This window comes from Anabas testudineus, chromosome 18, assembly GCF_900324465.2.
Source record: "Anabas testudineus chromosome 18, fAnaTes1.2, whole genome shotgun sequence".
NCBI lineage: Eukaryota > Metazoa > Chordata > Actinopteri > Anabantiformes > Anabantidae > Anabas > Anabas testudineus.
This window is the reverse complement of record NC_046627.1, coordinates 14,747,591-14,768,922: the sequence shown is the minus strand read 5'-3', so window position 1 is coordinate 14,768,922 and position 21,332 is coordinate 14,747,591. Positions and strand designations below refer to the sequence as shown.

Here is a 21,332-nt window from a genome sequence, read left to right as displayed (position 1 = left end):
GCCGCCTACTGAAACCATTATCACTTTCACTGTCAGGTGAGCAGAGCGTGGAGGCAGCTCCCTGCCAAGTACATGTTCCTCGCTGTGAATTCAATTTGTGGTGACACTTTCCGCCTGTGGGAGTGTCACTGCACATGTCCCCTTCCTAGACACTCAAGGCCCCGGCTGGGCCAAGTGTGTTGAGTCAGCTCGAGAGAGAGTGGGAGGAAGGAGGGGAGATTGGAGATCCTGAGTGCATTACGACAACTTGTTGCCAAGTGCGAAGGTCAGCAAGCGTGGGTTATGATATGTAGTGAAGCTCAAAGTGAATACATCTGCACGGGAGGGTTGTAGTGTCTCAAAGTTTAGACGTGGACGTCGGCTTTCGAGCTCGAGCATCACTATTACATCTCTCCCGAACTGACTGCAAGAATCTTATGTTTCTATAGTGACTGGAGCTGAAACAATGCAAGTGAACACTGAAACCACCAGGCCACAAATTACACATCTATAACCTATTTTGGCCTACAGACATATACAGTCTACTTCTATGTGATTGCAAGTGCGGTATGATTTGCTGATGTCCTACTGAATTATTCCTTCAGTGTGTTTTTGGATTGATCTTTAGCCACACACAAATGTACATACCAGGTTCTCCCTCGCGGCCTCTTCTTCCTCGCTTTCCCGGAGGTCCTGCACAAAAAGAAGAATAGAATACATTTTAATAGGGTAATTTGATTTGTCTTGTCTTTTTGTTTGCACAAGTTTCACATTCGTGCACTGTTCTCACAGTCAGGACGAGGAAGAGACGCTAAAAAATATTATGTTTGGACTACAAACACCTCAAAATCTCAAGGTTCATTAAGTATTTAGGATCTATGTAAACATAACCCGAGGTGGAAAAAGTAAACACACACACACGAGAATGCCCCATGTGTCATCTCTGTTTTTTGTTCATATTTTTTCAGGCTTTGCTTTCAACGCAGATGCTCTGGGGTTTTTTTAATTTGTTTGTCTAAACGTTGTCTTCCTGTTTGCCCTTTTCCTGTCAACACTATCAATCTGCTGGAGCTCAGCTGGAGGAGTAAAACAATTACACGCGTTGTCAGGTTTTGCACATTTACGACTTGACGGGGTGGAATTGTGTGCAGGTGGTTCGCAGTTTGGAAACTGGGAGCATCTCTCCCCCAAAAATGACCTCCTCCTCCTCTCAGCAGTACATGCAGCCTTCCTGAGGTTAGCAGCTGGAAACTAATTTTCATGCAGTGGCATTTTGTTTGCTCTCTGCTTAGAAAGAAAAAAAAAACAAAAACTGGATGTATTCACCATTTATCCAAAGGGTGAGGCAGCCTGGTGAGGCTACTGTATGACTTTTAGACTAGCTGGAAATTTAATGTTGAGCTTATAATATGGTTTCACAGTTGTAGAATGAGACACTCTACATTAGAGGGGGACTTGTCAACTTGCAGCAGAATTATTTATGTCTAGAAAAGGAAAACTGTACTTTCCACTCAACATTAAAGGAGCTGTTAGGATCAAAAAAGACTGGAAGTCAGTGGAACTAAAGGAACGAATCTTTAGTTCCGAAAATATCCAGATCCGGTTTCAGACATCAACAATACTGTGAAGAGTTATTATGGCAATCATTTTGAAAGCCCTTTTGATTCTCCCGCTGGCAAAGAATAGCATTTTGTCATCATGTTAGAGGTTCAAGATAATTACAGGCATGTTATGGGGCTGGTGAAAGCTTTTGAATAGAACGCATAGCTCAACAATGGGTGTCAAAATTTGCTCCAAGGTCTTTTTGCGTACAGCAAAAAACATGAAAAAACATATAGATTACTAATCAAAATGACATCTCTCTTTAGAATCCTGCACGTCACTTGATCAACTTTCTTTTTAGCCTTTATAAACCTCATGAATGAATCTACAGAAGATTTTAAAAAGGAACAATCCCCTGATTTACGATGCTCCACATGCGTTACTGGGGTGCAAAATGCAGGATTAAGTTGCACAACTCTTTGCATGACGCTCGGTCCTCCAGTTGATCCCACTGTTTGGCTCCACTTAAGCCTCCGACTTTGCTCCTTTCAGACAGCTTCCAGGATAATGTCAGGCGATGCCAGCGAAGGGTCCAGGCAAAGTTTAAAGTATGTAACCACAGGTGGAGTTTGACTCTCACTTTACTGTGGTTCACATCGAGCCTGGTTTCTCAGTAGGTTTGTGTTTAATGTCTTAAAGGAAGCAGAAGGAGGAGTTACTACACTTGGCAGTAGCTTCATTATTGTTGAAATGACACTTGACACCTCTAAGGAGGAATATTTCGTACCAGGATATGACATCCTTCTGATTTTAGTTTTTGACAGCTGCTGAGTACACGCTCCCCACATGGGGCTCGGTGGTCCAGACAACATACCCTACATTATTTTCACATATCTTGATTCGTAGTATTCATCACAGTATTTTTCATTCTGATTATAGCCTGTAAGGAGAGATTTCCGTAAAGCCCGACTTCATCAGTAAGACTGAAAGACTTGTATACCACATGCCAACAAAAATCTTATAACATTTCAGTTTCTAAAGCACAAATGAAAGAATAACTTAACAGAGTGCATCAGGCTCAGCCAGAACACGTTTTCATACGATTGTCAATCAACTAAGTCCTCTGGTCACAAATGAAATGAATAGGACTCAAACTCGGTTCTGAAGTGCTGAGAGAGATTTTAAGCTGCCCGTCAAGACAAAGCATCATTCATGTTCAAAAACTCCATGCTGGCCTGCTGTTTTCTCACAGTGGCCCAAGTTTAGTCATGGAACAGTGGTTTCAGGGGAAAAAAAAAAATAATGCGGCAGTGAATTTCATGAGGTCAACAACTCTGAACAATCTGTTGAAACCTTTTCAACAGCTTTTGACTGCGAGACGTGAAATAAATCAAAATGAACTTGATGTTCGTTTAAGTATTCGGTCAGACAAAGTTTATGGACAGTCATAACAAAATAGACACTGTGGTGTTGTGTACTGTGTTTTCACACTGTGTTATTGTGTGGCTTTTGTTTTTGGAAAGTGAGCAGCAGGAATTGATTTTATAAAACGTATAGGTGCTCTTCACTGCGAAGAACACAACATCAAGTTCACCTGGTAAGAAACCAAAGACAATACAGACTGTGCAGTCATCCCAGAGGCAGATGTGTGACAGACATTTACAGGAAACCCACACACATTGACCAGTACCCTGCAGTTTGACTTCTACCACATCCTGCAACACAAACTCATCAGGACTCTACACCATAATGCAAACGCTAAATCTGAAGACAGCTCTGAAGGCCTGCAAACAGCATCAGGACGCAAAACTGTGCAAGAACTTTGTGTGCCCAAGGAAACACCACACACCTGTCCAGTTTAAACCTACAGACACATTGAGACAGAGTAGGGGCACAACAAACGTGTTGCTTAGCTATAAATGAAAGCTAAATATCTATAAGTAGAACTTCACATATCACAAAATATCACACTGCAAATTGTAGTTTTGACCAGTGATAGCTCTCTTCGCCAGGTCAATCACATAAAAGTTGACAAACTACTCAAATACAATGAACTTTATAACTTCGCAAAAGTCGTCATGGTGTCAGTAAATATGATGGTAACAGACTATGACGCGAGCGGCACCAAGTTAGCCGTAAGAGCAGCGTGAGGCCATCAGCACAACGCTGTTAAATCTCAAATTTTATTCATGTTCCACTTTTTCATGACTAGTCAGACATGAATTTTTAACAATCCCACAAAATGTTTTGGGCCAAAATACGGATAGTAGATATTTTATGCCATTTGGCAGAAAACAATCTCATGTAACTGGCAGGATTTTTGAAACATGCTGTTTTAAACCGTGGTTGTATTGTTTCTGAATGTGTTTGCTTATGATCTTCGTTACCACGTTATTTCAAAGTCATGCATTGCTTGAAATAATAAACTTCTTGTTTATGCTTCATGAATTTGAGATATTTTACTATTTCCCGTCATCCATAAAATCTGGACTGGCTCCTAACAAATAACTCCACTGCAGCTCTGCCCAATTTCTGTCTTTTCTTCAAATCTATCAGTTTTAACCGAACCATCCCGAACTAAGCACATTTACAAGAATATTATTGTCTTAAAACTTGAAATACATAATGAGACCACCGAAAGCCCGTCTCTGACTAATGTTGTTGTTCCTAAAAATATAAGTTTAAAGAAATATGCCAAAAATATCAATCTGGCTACCAGCTGTGACTTTCTCGGAAAACTCATCTGTACCTTTCTGTTTAAAGTGAATACATTCACACGTTTTTTGTTTGTTTGTTGTGGCACGATCACTCAAATATCTTAATGCTATATTAAAAAAAGACAGCGCAGCAGTGTGTGAATCATGAAAACGAAACTCATTTTTCAAAAAGTAAGGGAATTTTAATGACTAATCAACAAACATCTGCAAAACATCAGCTCATTTCAGGTTTAATTCATTCATCCACACATTTTCTATGGTTCAAGGTTGAAGCTATTTTTGCCTTGAACTGTAAACAACCAATTTTATGGACACCAAAAAGCGCTGTACGCTGACCTTTCTGTTTATATAAATGAGTCATAAAACTACAATGTCCAGCAGAATGTTTGGGAGAAATGTCATGTCTGCCCAAAACGTCCAGTGCCAATGTTTTCATAAAGTGACACAAAGTTGTTTCATTGGTGTTTGGTTCAGTTACGGTGAATTTTACGCCAAGAACAGAGGGCGCCTCCGAGGCTAAATACGCCTTTGAATGATTTGGTTCTTCTACAGTCAACGGAGTAGTTTTCCTTTTTAAATAGACTCTCCTTTCAATGCCTAGTTTAAAATAAAGGGATATATGACAGTGGTTTGGTCGTGATTGTTGGGTTCCGTCGAGTTTTTAAATAATGTGTTCTGCAATGCTGAGCTGGCAAACAACTCAAATTCTTTGACAAGTCATTTAAAACATTCTTAAAATGTCTGTGTTCTGCATCATCAGTCTGTCAATATTGAATTTACTGTGCGACATACTGGGGAATCTCGGCATCATCCCAGCTGGTTGCAGGATTTGGATTCTAGTTGAGTAACAACTAATTTTTATGATCAATTTATTGACATGCATTCCAAGAATTTAGGAAGATTCAGTTAAAACAGGTTTTTATATAGTCAATTTAATCCCAAATCATGGATGGATGAGTTTATTAAGCCTGGCAGTGTTTTATATCCAGGTCAACGGAACTAAAGCTGCACAAAATCTGGCTTTGTACCGCACCATCATTTGTTACTTCACAAGTACATTTTTGTGGAGACGTCTGGCAAAGAGGACAACCATTTTAATCCAAGATCCTTATTACTCTGCATGACATTGAATAAATCAATACATTAAATGCTAATTCATGGAACACTGTGTCCACTGTCCAAGGGAAAAAATGGAAATTCAACCACAATTTTATAATCAGCCTCATCCGTGAATGTCACTGTTCTCTTCATCTTCAATGGGAAGTGTATTGTTGTCGAAATATGAATTGCAAAATCTAACAGCTAACACAGTTTTCTAAAATGACAAGTCTGCAATTTTACTTCCCTCAAAAAAACTAAACAGCTCAATGACGGATAAGAATGAAGATAGCTTTTAAATGACGATAATTCACGTTTCCTACACAGACGTTCATGGTTCCCCCCAGTTTCCTTTTTGTCGGTACCTTCACAGCTGTGTCAGATTAGAAATACTAGTATCCCTTCACAACAAAACCATTTATTTTAACCATTCATCCATTAATTGTAATTATTTATCAATTACTGTACTTTTGATTGTTCCACCATTTGTCCGTTAGGTTTAGTCAACTATTTTAGTATTTATCTATTGATTTAACCTTAATAAAGCAAATAATAATAATGTTTTTATTATTACAATAACAAAAATATTAGAAAAAACACATCAAACTATTGAAAATCATGAATAAAAGGAACAAATGGAAATGGAAAATGAACCATTTGAGACTCCATCCATCCCAATCACTTGCTAATGTTGACTTAGATGCTTTTTTTTTCCACGTAACATGGCTTAATTCTTTGCTCCCATTTTAATCAAAGAAAAAAATACAGCAAAATGTGACTGATTGATTAGTGGGATTTAGTTTAGTGGGAGTCTTGAAGTTTTGAATGAATCTCAGCCGAACTTGGGAGATCACATTTTTTCTTGTCCCCCATTTTTTAAAAGTTTAGTCGCATTTTTGGGTAAAAGCAACCAAAACTTATCGTCATGTACATATACACACTTTTATATGAAGACAGTTTTCAAAAACTACCAAACTATTCCTTTTAAATTACCTCCACTTCAAGCACCCTCAATACATTTAGGTGTTATATCTGATTCAAATTAGTTTAATTAGTTTTATTAAGTGACTGCACTATATGTGCTCTGCACTGAAGTGTGAAACTACTAATACAATCAACAGATAATAGTACAATGAGATGATATCTGTGCTGTGCCTCTACTAGCTTCCAAAGTCCTCCTGAGCGCATCGTTCATAGTTACAGAAAGTCCCCTTGCAATATTTGCTCTGAAAGGAAAGTCCTTGTCGTACTCTTGACTGTTTTTACTAAGCCCTTAACTTCCTCAAACCTGTTCGATTTAAGAGACAAGTTTGTATTTGAAGGGAAACTTCTGAGGCCCTCACAAGGACCTCGAATACTAGTACCCAATTTACTATGTTGTTCTGTGAATGTCTGGTGCATTAGTGGTGGACTCTAAATATAGTTTGTTGGACCCCATTAAGATGTACAGTGTACTCTGATTGAAAAGAGCATGAAAAAAGCACACAGTCTGTGTAATGGCTGTCACAACTTAGGAAGAAGACAACTTATGGTTCGCAAAAAAAAAAAGCTTTACATATACAAGGAAGCTGAAATGCAAACATGAGCTATAAGGACGTTTGCAAATGACTTGAAGTGAACTTCACTTGTGTCAAAGGAAGTTCAAGTACTGGAAATTAGATGCAAGTTTCCAAATTCCTGCAATCTGATATACTGAGCAGGCTGCAGCATGGTTAGCATGTAACGTTAAGCCATGTCATGTCATATCAACCCTATTATCAACCTTTTTCAATAGCAGTGGTTATTTAATTGCTTTTAAACGGAAGCCATGCTGTTTGAAGTACTTTTCTTACAAGACAAAAAATAAGTTGTGGATGTGATAGAGATTAGTTTTATAGTTTGATGACCTGTTTAAAGAGTGCTACATTAAGTAATAAGCCTGGAGGCAGGTGTCAAGTCCAGGGGTCTTTTGTGCTACTGAGGGTTTTGGCAACGTAATATAAACACCAGATTGTACAGAACAATTTGGTGGCCTATTTTAATTTTCCCCAAGACCTACATTTAAATTCCAATTCAACCTATATAAACACTATGCTAAAGAGTATCTCATATTATACTTCGATTCTATAGAATATATCTTAATTATACTTATTTCCAACTGCACTTAATTTCACTGCAACCATTTCCTGGATAAATAAGATGATTATAGCCATTTCCTAAACAAGTCTTTGCAATTACGTTGCCAAGAAAAGAGACCATTGTATCTGATTTTTACATTTAACCACTGTATTCTTGTGGTCCACCACATAAAATCTTGTATGTGATTTTCTATATTGCACACACAATACATCTAGCCAGTTTAAATGTTGACTGAACAGACGGACGAATTCCCCATCCTTCTCGAAGAACCTCTTTGTACGTCTCTGTTATGAATGCATTGTTACATGCAGACAGACGTGTTTGCATTGCTACCCAAGACTGAATGATTAGTTAGCTGGAAATTTACTGTGTGATTTATACAGCAGTTGTAAATCAAGACATCTCACTGATTAGGGGTGGAATTAAATCTAACAAACAGTCATGAGGGGTAATGAACAGTGACGCCCGCTTCACAAACTCTAATGAAATGCAGTTCTGCAGTTTTCAATTACAAGGCGTCATCAAAACACAGTTGTGATATACACAAGGGTCCGTGCTAGTTGTGTTATCATTATGTTAATGTTACAGTACAAATAGGACACTTGTTAATGTCATATCATCCCCAGACATCACTCAACAGGATTCTGAAAGTAATAACATAAAGCAGGATTCATTACAACCCAAAAGGCAGTAACTCAAATAAATAAATAAATAATGATGCATACTTTCTGCAAACATCTCTGTGTGTACACTAAGGAGTAGCTGTTGTTATCAACTTTAAATTATGTCATTTCTCCACCCCTATCCTTAATGAATAATGGCAACTGTGAGTGTGTGTTGGTTGTCCAGATGCCAGTTCATTAAAACACGAGTCAGTCCATTTGGATGCAAGGTATTCGTCTGTCGCTACAGGCTCCATTAACACTGCATCAAGCAGACTGAAACTAGCATTAAAAATGCATCTTTATCTCCTCGCACCACCAGAATAAAATAGGAGTCGCACAGTGCTGCATTAATTGCAGACAGATAAACTGTGTCTCTGCACTGATTAAACAGTTACAGTCCCACAGAAGTCCGACGCCCTACAGCCAAACAAAGACACACACTCCCTCACATGCACTTAACCAGTTTCAAGGACTGATAATCATTAAGAGAACAAGCAGCTCTTCTCTAGTTCCATGTCAAACACACACTCATATAGAAGACAAACAGCGGGACTATGACTACGGCTGGCAGGCATGTGTGGATCATCTAGGCTTTTGCTCTGGTTCAGTGTCGAGGTTGGATCGGTGCTGAGGAGGAAGCGGGACCTTTGAGAGAGCCTTTTCATCACCTTCAGAGATCAATGTGTTTTCCTTTGGCATCAGGCTGGGTGCTGGGATACTTGAGACCCACCCCGTATGCTGCACACTGCAATTATCCTTCCCGCAGTACTGACTGCGGTTGTGATGGAAGCAGAACACACTCCCTGATGAGGGGAGGACAGTAATAAGCCAATCGATTGGCCAAGACCCATCACTCTATGCTGTGAGTTGAATTGGCACAGGCAAGCATCTTGACGGCTCTATCAGAGAGCTTTGCTTCAGACTAAAGACATTCCCAGAAAAAGAAACTGAGCTCGCGTGTGTAGGAGTGTTAATTTTGGGTAACTTGGTCATTATTTATCTAGGCAACTGACAAAAATCCAAAACAAAATGAAAAAGGGAAACACTAGGATGAGCCTGGCTTGGCTTGGCCAGCCTGAAGTGTGATCCACAGTGTAAATTAATGGTTTCTTTTCAGTGTTAACTGAGTTATTTCATGGCATACACTCCCTTCATGCTGTCTTAGAAAAGTTATGTGATTTAACTGTCTGAAGCCAATAGTCTAGTCACCTTGTACTGAACTATATCATCTTGCACCTGCGCTCCAAGAGAACTGCAAGGTGTTGGCAGCACAGTGCTTGAAACAGAAACCTGAGTAACCAACAGCTGAAGAGCCAAACGTGTGAGCTGTGCACCGTACCACACACTACGAAAGGGCCAAGTAAAGAGGTAATTATTTGCACACATAAGTGGATAAGCAAACCTCAGCCTAACCTAGCAAACGGTTGATTGACTGTAAAGTCAGTGACTGATTTAGACTTCTGGATACTCCGGCGGTGAATCAATATGCCTAATTAGACCATGAGATGCTAACGTGCAGACGCCAGCAAATAAGTGCACAGTTGCTGCACTTGGTAGTCACTACGCGATAAACCAGGTGGATCATTGAGACGAGTTTGAAATGACACTCCACCAGGATGAACACCAGGATGACTTCTTACTGGGGATCAGCCAGAAGATGCTTTTAAAGCCTACGGAGGGTGTGTTTGGCGAATATTGTACCAAACATACCGGTGGCGACATGCAGATCTGCATGCGTTATGTGCCTCCATCTTTTATGCATGTAGCTCAGTGCTTGAGTTACTGAAATAGCTGCAAGAGAATTTCGGGTCAGAAACTGTCCACCAGGATGCCAGAAGGCAAATGGGACATACAGTGCATGATTAGCATCAAATGATCCCTCTCTTGTTCAAGTTCAAATGAAGTACTTTATCTGTGTTTAAGACTTCTGTGGCTATTGGATGTCACACTGAGATCATCTGTAACTCAATACCTGCTGCTAACGGACGACATGACTGCTGGCTGACCTTATCAACACCGGGGATGTGTGAGCTAGTATTAGCAGTGTGCGTATGTGTCTGTGGTGCGTGTGTGGATGGATTTAGAGACGCTGGGCTATATAATGTGGACCACAGGGCCCCAGACTGCTCAAGGACAGTCATCACAGTTCTTCAACCAAGATGAAGTCATTGGAAAAAGGCCAACTATGCTCAAAAATGTTTTTACAATCCTAAGCTATTTTAATAGACTGGCATACAATACCCTCAGCCTGAATAACTATCTACTCACACAGTTGGTGCATGAAAAGTAAAACCACTCAATATTTGCATTGTGGTCTGTACTTATTTTGTATTACACAGAATAAATACCACACATTATCATATGAAGTAGTACTATGTAGTGTAGTTTGTTCATGTTTCTCATTCCTGTTTACACACAGTACATCTATATACTAGATGGTGACGCTGATTATGTCACTTTTGTAATAGAAAACATTTTTACACTTGTCCTGCTGGGAAAGTTTCCCTGAGGCACCATTAATCACAGGGTCCTTATCATCAAAGCCTCTTCTGTCAAAAGAGCAACATTAAATATAGTAATATGTGAAAACCAACATTTGTGAATCTTATCTGCCTTTCACAGACTTACGCTCACTCCTGTCAGAATCATTTTACATGTTTAAGACTTTAGTCTTTCTGAACATCAGTTTGACAGATTTTACACTACTTATGAATATATTTCATATATGGTGGCAAAGTAGGTTACACCACAAACTGCAAGTTAAACTTGGGTAGCAAGTCCAGCTACTATAACTCTGAAAGACTTGCTCTAAACTAAATGAAACAGAACAGCATATTCCATGGTGTTGTATCTACAGTATTTATATTCCTATGCTATGATTCTTTCCTTATTTGAATCCCTAGTGTTTAATTTAAAACAATCTTAAAGCTTCAATTTTAGTTTTTGATTTGCTCTCCACATACAGTAAATATACGTGACTGGATAATTTTCATTGTAGTGTTCTTTGTCCAAATCTAAATGTACTACTGGCCTGAGACTGATCTGAGTGTCTGAAAAACTGAATGCATGTAAGAAGAAGTACCGTCAGCTTATCAAACCTGATCAAACCACAACCACTGTCTTGATGAAGCAGCTGAGTTTATCTAAAGTTTAATTTTTGCTTACTTGAGACACTTGAGATTGCAGGTAGAAAAAAAGTTTCAGGTGCTTTAAATTGTTGTTTTTAAAGCCCAAAAATGCATAAAATTCTTTTGTAAGTACTGTTAAACTAATACTATATACTGTTATAGATCAACTAAGCTGCAATGTCACTGAGATCTACATCCCCTTTGATCTGTCCTCTAATACCCACGAGGGCAATATTGCTTTTCTCTACCGTCTTTTATCCTTGCATGTTCCAAGGGCTTCAACTTTCACTGTGTTTCTACTTACCAACAAGCCTCGGCGGTCTAAGGCTGCTGTTTACTCGAGTGTTGCATGGCCCGTGTTGGATTTTTCTGCAACAGATTGAGCACGCGTGACGGGTACAGACTCTTATGTCATAGATACCCTATCGTGTCAACAGCAAAGGGAAATGGTTGATAGAGAGGCTGTGATGGGGGGTGGGTGTGTGGGATGAGGGCGAGATCTCATAGTAGAATAGAGGGATGAAAGATTTAAGAGCAAAGTGGAAAATCTAGAGCGGAGTGTGTCGAGTCTGTTGCTTGAAGTAGTTGAATTCACTGCTTATATAAAACTAGTAAGGTCAGATGTTACGGTTATTACACTCCAGCAATGCTCACTGTGCATCAAATGACAGCTAAGGGATCTTTTATCATTTCAAATGAAACAGTAAGTAAGAATGATGCAATTAAAGTCTGAAGCTAGTATTTCATCAAAATGCTCCACCGACCCCTCAAAACCATCGATGCTGAAGACGAGCACCAATTTAGCCCTCTGCTGGGCACAGGCTGCAAAAAATAAAAAAATAAAAAAATACAATCCAATTTTTCGATTCAACACTCTAGCAAATCATAAAATAATGGTGCAGTATGTCAAATCGGCTGTGGTGTTATCTGTAAGTATTAAGTCCAGTTTACAGCGAAGCCTCATCACACCACAGCATATTTGGATATCAAAACAACTAATTACCTGCATCTTACAACGATATAACACAACAGACATGCACAATCACAATTCCCTTTAAATACATGTAAAGGCAAACTTACAATAGAATTTTATGGTGCTCCTGAAGACTTTAAATACACTAAAAGTGCTACAGAGGAGTTTAAGGAAAACGCTGAATGCTGTGAGTGTCTCCCAGCCCTCCATGAGTCCTGAGTGGAAACGAAAATAAAGTGTCATCACTGGGCTGTCAGCCCTAGACTCACTTAGAGTCAGCCAACTCAGAGTTTATTTTCCCAACACAGGAAACCCCTCTGCAAGGCTGACAGAGATACCGTATGCATCTCGCCTCAGGTTTCCAAAAGACAACCCCAAAACAAAAATGAACCAAAATGAAACATTCTCATTAGAGATTTTTTCAGACCACAAAATATGGTAATCTTACCCACTGTGGACTAGCAATGATGGCTTGTAGGAAGAAGTAGATATGTTAAGAACACAAAACAAGCAATGAAACGCAATTTCGAGTGGAAACGAATTGGTAGAGCAAGCCAAAAATTCCTCGCAAATGAACAATGCTCCCCATTTTTCTAACCTCTGTCAATCTTTCCTTTTGAAAACAAGAACCACCGCACTGTCAGTTACTTTTGTGAGCCATTAATTCCCTTTAATGAAGGCAATTTCTTCACAAAGCAATCACAGTTCCTAGCAGGACCTTCCTGCGGAGCTGAGTCATAGCTGACAACAACAAGCTTCATATACACCTTATTCATTTTTACTGCAGTACAGGGTGGAAAAGCAATTCTGGTGCATTCAGTCAGGGGAGTCTTATAAACAAATATAAAAGTTAATTCACTCTTACTTCAAATGAAACATTTATACAGCAGATTGTTAAACAGAAATTGCACAAAAATAAAAAACTTACACAAATTACTGCTCGACCTGAGTCAGGCCAAGTCAAATATGGAAGAATTTCTACTGAAAAAATGTCTCAGTGTTAAATTATGCTTTTTCCTCTTAGGGTAAAATTGTTGCTCTTAAAAAAATACAGTAGTTCTATATTTTGGGAAATGTGCTTTTTTTTTCAAGTTACATGTAAAGTAAATATGAAACTACAAGCAGCAGCTACTTGGATTAACTTACCATAAAGAAAAGGAAGAACTGGCCCTTCACAGAACCTGAAGCTAAATACATATGACTGTGGACTAGTTACAGGCCAAGCTCTAAACTCAAAAGAGTCACTCCACCAAGCCAAGAAACAAATCTAGTAGTGAGTACAAATACAACATGAATGGTTGTTACCAGTGGAGAGGCATAAAAATACCCAGAACATACTTCTGGATTGGTTCGAGGGGCGAGTCTGGGTTAAACCTGCTGCCAGTCTGCATCATCTGATAGCACCATCATTTCCAAACATGTATTTTTAAAAGATACTGTAGCTTTAAAGTTGGAGTAAACTTAGAAGGGGGGAAAAGTGCATCCTGTTAGGGGGTCAACAAGATAAGCTTCAACTTCACCGACTCCTCTGAGGCAGATATAACGCAGCAAAGCGCTTCCGCAAAACTTGATATCAGACCCTTTTAGATCCCAGCTGTGCGTCTGACATCAACAGAACACCCAAACGCCCCAAAGCCTGTTAAGTAAAACCATCGGCAAAAACCCATGGGCCGCGGCGTCTGCTGCTGTCGTGCAGTAAGAAACATCAAACAAGGGGCACATGCCACCGTGCAAATACAATCCAAACATTTGGAAAGCCTAATGTAATACGAAGAAAAGCATTAGTGTAATTGTATTAGCCACAATATTTGGCATGAAATAATATTGTTAGATACTAAAGTGATGGCATCAAGCGTGTGTAAAGATTTAAATCATATGTGACACCAGGCGGCCGGTGACTTTTATACATATGTAACAAAGAAACATGCCAGTCCCCGTAACATAAGCCCACATGAAAAATAACTGGAGGAGATTTTTCCACGATCCCTTGAAGTTCTACAGAAAAGACAACAAAGAGTGTTTTGAAAGCCATCAGGCGAAGTGCCTCTGCATCATGTTTCCTCACTATGTGTCAGTCAAACTGACCAAGTCAAAGGTCAGCAGAGGAGGGGGAGGAAGGGATTGTCCTCTTGGGAACAGAGCTAATCCTATAGTTTCAGGTGTTTTGCAGACCTGCAGTGAAGCTGGTGGTGGAGACGACTCTTCATCAGTACATGTTCTTATAGCAGGTTGGATCCTGAAGGGAAGCCGCAAATGCCAACAACAGGAGCACTTCATTGTCTGCCTTGGAATAAACATTCGCTGCCTTTTCATGTATTACACAAGTCTACAGTAGTATACATTACATATATAATATTTATAAGAGTAGTTTTTATAAATATTTAACTTAGCTTTCACAAGATTTTACAAGAGTTTGGGGGAAAAGTGATAAAATGCTGGTTTGAGACCAGCAGGCTATCAGTTTAAATCCCCACACTGTGTGAAAATACAGTATGTGCCAAGAAAGTAAATGAGCTCGCACTCTCCCCTCCCTTCACTAACTAATTTTCAAGTTCCCCTGAGCGAAGCACTTAACCCCTCCTTTTCAAGCTCACACAGCTGCGCAGCACGAAACATTGTTAGATGGTACGGTTAAGGACAACGTGAAGCAGCATTTCCAAATGTTGAAATCCAACATTCAACACCATTTCCAGTAAAAACAGGATGTTGGGACAGGATATAATATAAGTAGGGAATGCAAGGTAAACCATGGTAAACATGGAAAGTGACTCAGAAGTCCTGGGAATGAACCTGCATGCTCACTTCGAGGACTGAAGGATTCTTCTTATACTCCAGCTAATTAAGAAAGTCAAGAAGAAAACTTGAGCTCAGGATGGCACTTATCTGATCTTCACTGACTTGAATTTTATATTCTCCCATTCTGCTTATGTTTACCCTTAGAAAAGCGCTCTCAAACGTTTTTAAAATGACGTTTTAGTGAATTAAACAGATTTTAAAATTTGGTCTAACATCTAGCTGCCAGCCCTGCTGCACAATCGGCTGTTTGCAAATGAGAGTCAGTGCAGAATCAAAGAGGTTATGTGAAATTTGCAGACGTTTTAAATTAAGCCGGACAATCATCTCCTCTTACGTCTCCCGTAATGAGAGAGATTATAGGCGATCGAGCCCCTGAATCTATTCTATTCCTTTATAAATCATCAAGAAGACATGCAAGATTCAATTAGTCCTGCTCGCTTAACCTTGGCAGCACGGAAATTGGACACCGAACCAAATACCATGAGCGCTGTACGAGAGGTATTTACATAAGAGATTTGAGAAGATTGCCTGTACCAGTAAATGGCAAACAAACTAATAACCATGGCCCAAAAGAAAGGAGTCAAGATTCTTATTGGATAAACAGTGAACAGAACCGGCAGTGCAGCAGAGGAGCTTTTTGGTTAAATGGCTTACGAGAGGAACCTGGATACCATTTTCAGGCCACCCATTTGTTCCAGTCCAAGCCAAAGTGGAAATCCTACAGCATACAATGGGGCTATTGAGTTCCAGGATGGGGTGGTGATAAAATCTATTCTTATTTAGAGCTTGTGTGTGTCCACAATGATCCAAGAAAGCATTCTGTTATGGATTACCTTCATGGCATAATGAGCCGCCACACAAATGGAATACGAAGAAACCCGAAAGCAGGTCGTTTTTCTACTTTAGCGGCTCAAACGGCGGATTTCAAATGCTCTGCTTCGTTATTTTTTCATCCAAACAACTCTTTCATGTCTGCAAAAGCACCGAACATGTATGTTACTGTCACCTTTCACAAACTCTCTGTTTAATCACACTACAAAGCTTTCATTAAAAGACATAACTAGGCCACATTGAGAAGACTTGAAAAAGAAACTTCTTGGGCAGAGATCACATTTAGTTTTCTGACCAAATAAAGTGACAACTACAGTAACTGGCATCTCTTTTGAGTCTCCTGCAGTTCCAATTTCCAAAACGCTAATGAAAATGGGATCAGACAGTAGCATATGCATGTTTCCTTATTTACAGCGGTGGAACATCAGCAAAACCACACGTGACACGCACGCACACTTTCCATTCACAAAACGTAAAAGACCATTTTCTTTGAGCGTTTTAATAAAGAGGGACATCCTCAGAGATGCTATGATAACAGATGACGCTTTTCAATGTCTACTCTTTGAAGCAGGGGAAATACATTTAGACTACGGTTTGTGCTGGCTGCTTTCTAAAAGCAAGGCCATATAAAAAAAGAGCAGACAGTATTGTTAGAGGGAGATCAAATCTCCCCACCTTTAAGTGGAACTTCATCCTAATATTGGACACTGTTACAGGAAAGGAGTTCGGCAAACAGGGCACTGATTGTAGGTCTGCTGAAGTCAATTATTTGTTCGAGTGGCAGCATACTGTTCACATTACAATCGCCATGTTACCCTGTTTATTGCCGTGTACGTTCCATGAGAACTTGTCACTGCCTTGCGCTTGTGGGAAGGAGATGAAAGGCGAGGTCGATGGTGTTACTGTGCTCCTAAAGAGAGGTTCAATTATTCAAAGCCTTCATGTGAAGATGTTCTGGTCCAAATTCAGCACCAAGCCATCCTTGACAAGACTCTCTGAAATTTACCAACCTCCGAAACCATGGGATGCTGCATGTATCTGGCTCCCAGCGCGCCCGCGTTCTCACAGATCCTGTCACGCACGGCAAACTGCTAGTGCATGAGCCATGTTGGTTAACTGCCTGTGATGTTTTACATATAACACCTACCCTGGCATCACTTTCTACAAGCTCCACTTTATCAATCATTACTGGAAAAGTGCCTGAACGGAGGCCCTCAGCTGTAATTTCGGTGAATCATTTTGGGCCTGCTGAGGAGGCAGTTGTGATTTACGTAAACACTGAACACTTACAGATGGGCGTTATTCAAAACAGGTGAGGATTTAATTTAGCTGAACTTCAAGGCTTCTGGTGTGAAGGATTAGGTGATCCAGCTACAATATTTGATCTAATGTTTTGTTATTGTTTGTGTAAATATTAGGATAATAACTCAGAGGCATTGGTAAGCCGAACAAATTATCTCCTAATTCTCATCAGAAAATGAATGAGCATATTTCATAAAGTGCCAAATTATTCCTGTAAAAGTAAATAAGGAAACGTTATGTGGGACATTATGCTCATTTGCTGAGCCTTGTGTTGGCAGAAGCATTTTTTCTGCTTGTTTCATTGTATTAAATGCAATGTCTCAGGAATACCTTGAGGGAATTTCTTTAAAATTGGTACAAATGTCCACTTAGAGTCAGGGATTTTGATGGTCAAAGGTCAAGGTCATAGTGACCTCACCTCTTGTACCATTCTCATCAAGGTGGAAACGCCTGGGGGTGGAATTGCATTACATGACACAAACGTCCAATTGGACTGATTACAATGGATGGTGTGATTAGAGTATTAGTCTGACCAGACAGTGAAAAAGCTGCATTTAGCAAACACAAGGGTTATCTACATGTTTTTCCATGCTGCCGCTGTGGTTAGAGCATATTATTGGGATCAGTGCATACATAAACACGCTAACACATGACTTTACATTAATTCTAAGGAATACAGTTAGATATACTGGCTGTCAACACAACATGCTTTCCTAGTGGTGTGCTCATTTTAACATTCAGGTGACAGTTTAAAGTACATCATCACACTCCAACTCTAAGTGCCTGGATGTTTTCATAAATATAAATATATACACCAGGCTTCAGTGGCTCCGTGGGGAGCTGGTCTTGAGTTCTCACTGCTGCTGATCCACCATAATGCCTCATTCTGCTCCATAACTGGTGGTTTCACTTCTCCCTGCAGCTTGATCCACCGTATTCAAAGGTTTTACCGTTTCCAATAAAACTTGGGAAACTTTGTTGAGCTTTGGCCTTAGCCCAAAAGAAAAGTTCTCTAATGCGTGTACACAGTGGAAGCACAAGGTTGTTGTTTTTTTTCTCCTCCTGTACCCCAGTTACAGATGGCGAGACCCCGGCTTGTCGGGTTCCCCTGTGCCAAAGCTCTGCCGGGGAGGCCTCTTTGATAATGAGCCTTACACACAATTTACAGCCACACTACAATAATCCTGCAACAATGGTTTCCACATAACTTTTGATTGAATGGTCTTTACGTGCAGGACCAGGCTTGTATCAGGCTAATAAATGGCCCTTGGTGGGATTTGCCAAGGTTTACCTCAGTACTAGTGTGTGACCGTGTGTACTGCATTTTTTTAAAAAAAAGCAAATCACAAAACTTGACACAAGCAGAATCTTAAAGTTTCCTGACATTTCTATGACTCTTACATCCATGCTTTAAAAGAGGAGTGGGAATAAATGTAATTTAATTGCAGGTTTTAACTTAAAGCAGCACTTGAAGAAGTTGGAAAATACACTTATATACTTTCCTGCTGATGTCTGTGCAATGAATACGTGTCTACTGCCAGGAATGAGTTAGCTTAGCATACACAGAGGAATAGCTAGCCCGGATCTGTCTTTTGCTTTTTTTTTAGTAAAAAAAAAAAAAAAAAAACTGGTTGATTGATGATGACATTGTGTAATTAGGTTTTTATACTGTTTTCCAATCCAATGATGTATTGAAATTCCACCTGGGTCATTAACTTACTTTGCAGATTTGAGATGAGCCGGTTGCCAGATATTGTTCTATAAAGTAGCCGTTTCAACCTGTATTTTCTTGGAAGATTGATATGACGTTTATGTCTGCCTCATGATGCCGCAGCCAGAAACTACTTAGCTTAGCATAAAGACTAGATCGACAGCCAGCCAGGGTCAGATAAACAATGCAACGCAGTCTCCAATGGAATAGAATTGCAACTACATTATGCTTTCTATAAACATAATGAGCATATGTTCAACATTAACGTGACTGACAAGTTGCATGTGTTGATATTTAAATTGTCAATTGAATTCACACAGGCCTACAACACCCTGTACCTGCAGTATCATCCAGATTTTGACATATGGTTGGATTCAGGAGCTCACAGCACTGGGATAAAGTCAGTAAGGTACTGTAAGTAAGGATGTGGGCTGGCTAAATACATAAAAATCCAACAGTCCAACTTCACACACGTCTACCAAAATGTGAACAAAAACAACCTGCAGTCTGTGGTTTTGTCAGTCCTGCACATTATACGCCCTCCGTCCTCCCCACCCACCTCCTTGCAACTCATTTTCCATTAATAAATATAGAAATTCATTCATACAAAATAAACACTCCATCACAACAAAATGATTATATGAGCATGTTTGCTTCATAAATGTCATTGCACTCCGTCGCATAGGAATGCAATTGCCTGCCAGTCCCTCTAAAGCCTATTAATTTTGTAGTTTCAATGTCCCATGTGTTTAATTCATGTTTCTCTCCAGTTCTTATGCAAAGCTAAGCCGACTGTTTGCTTGTTAGTGGTATTAATCTTCATATCTAACCATTAGCAGTAAAGTAAGAGAGTGTTTTGCACAAAATGCTTTAAGAGGGTTTGAATCAGTGGCTCTGTTTCCAAAGACAGTGATGGATAACACAGACAAACCCAGCACAGACATTAAGATGTTTAAATGCAGCCAGGCCAATAGGTTTGTCTAACATTTACCCAAAACTCCCCACTGTCTATAGCTCCCTTTGCAGTGGTGGAACTGCTAAAGCTGTGTCCAAGCACACAATAATGCCATTGTTCAGTGTTCTTGTACGATCAGTAAACAGCTCAGTTGTTATGTTGTCACATAACAAGACATAGGACATGAGTGTGACGTTGCCAGAAGCCATTACACATGTGAAACTTTACCACAGAGGGTAGGAGTACAGCCCCCCCCCCCCCCAGCATGAAAAGCCCCTTCGCCCGTTGTTGTGTGATTTGTGGAGTGGGTAGTTGGACTTACATCATGGGCCTTGCTTAAGTTGAGCTGGTGCCAGGCGCATGATGCAAAGGAAAAAAGAAGCGCGGGCAGGAGAAGGGTGTGGGAATTCAGAGCTCTACACGAGTCTCCAACCTAAGCAACCTGTCTTAACTCAACGTTCACCCCAATGACAGACAGTCGGGTTGCGGAGTCAGCGTCTAGAGACAGAAGAGGATGTAAAAGAATCTGTCTTTTATCACTGCAGACTGGCGACCCCCTGGGATGGCTCTTCTTTTTCTTTCAAGTACACTTTATCCGACAGGGCATGAATTATGACTTCCTAACATCCTTGACACAAACAGGAAATGATTTTACTGGCGGGATTCAACTTTAAAATATAAATCCAAATGTAGAAATTACTTAATTGACCTCATCAGATTTCTGAAAAATGTCCCTTTTCAGTCATCAAACTCTCTGATGACGCATTCATAAAAGCAGATGTCTGACAGCTGACATTTCCCATACCGGAGTCATTTCCTTTTACCTCTAAATTTTCCTCTCTGAAAACGCTTTGTTCCTGTCTTGTCCGCTAATGGTTCAGCATATGCCAAATGGATAGACAGAAAGCTCTCCAAGCTTCCTGCCTCTGGACTACTTTTAAAGGCTGCTTTAAGGGTAACTGAACAGCAGTGGGTGTTGTCCTGAGAGTATTTAGGGGAAGCTGGAGAGACAGGTGCTTCCCCTGGTGCAAAATGCAGAACACCAGAGACCTGAGGAGAGGTTAGACGCTTCAGACAAGGTCACAAGCTGTTTTGACTTCAACACTCGGCTTTTTCTGAATTCTTTGGCAGGTGGTGACAGCTGCATGTAAGCAGAAGGGTTTTTCTACTTGGTTTCAAATCTCTGAGAAGCAGAGGGTCGATTCTGAACACAAACCTTTAGACGAACCGTTCACTCTAGTTCATGTTCTTGGTTCTTTTTAAAAATCCACTGCTTCAGACAAATTTCTTCCATAAATGTCTGATTTCATCTTTTTTTCATTTTAAAAAGGTGTCTATAGGGCATTTATTTCTGATAGCTGAGATTTTTTTTCTTCCCCACAACTCTCTACATCAAAATGATGAATTTGCTTTTGTCTGACTTGAAGTTACTGAACCATAGCAAAATTTAATCAAATTGCTTTCTACAGCTACCAAGGTAATTATAGCTGCCCTAATAATACAGCATGGAAAGTGTT

General features: G+C 39.9%; 1 protein-coding gene across 2 annotated transcripts in view; it reads right to left on the bottom strand.

The window, feature by feature from the left end:
* LOC113157550 (collagen alpha-1(XXV) chain) overlaps nucleotides 1-21,332 on the bottom strand; it is a 136,325-nt gene that overhangs the window by 62,444 nt on the left and 52,549 nt on the right. For both annotated transcript variants that reach the window (XM_026353111.1, XM_026353110.1), the window contains exon 3: nucleotides 628-672. In XM_026353111.1, coding sequence (XP_026208896.1) covers nucleotides 628-672 — 45 coding nt within the window. The remainder of the gene's footprint in view (nucleotides 1-627; nucleotides 673-21,332) is intronic.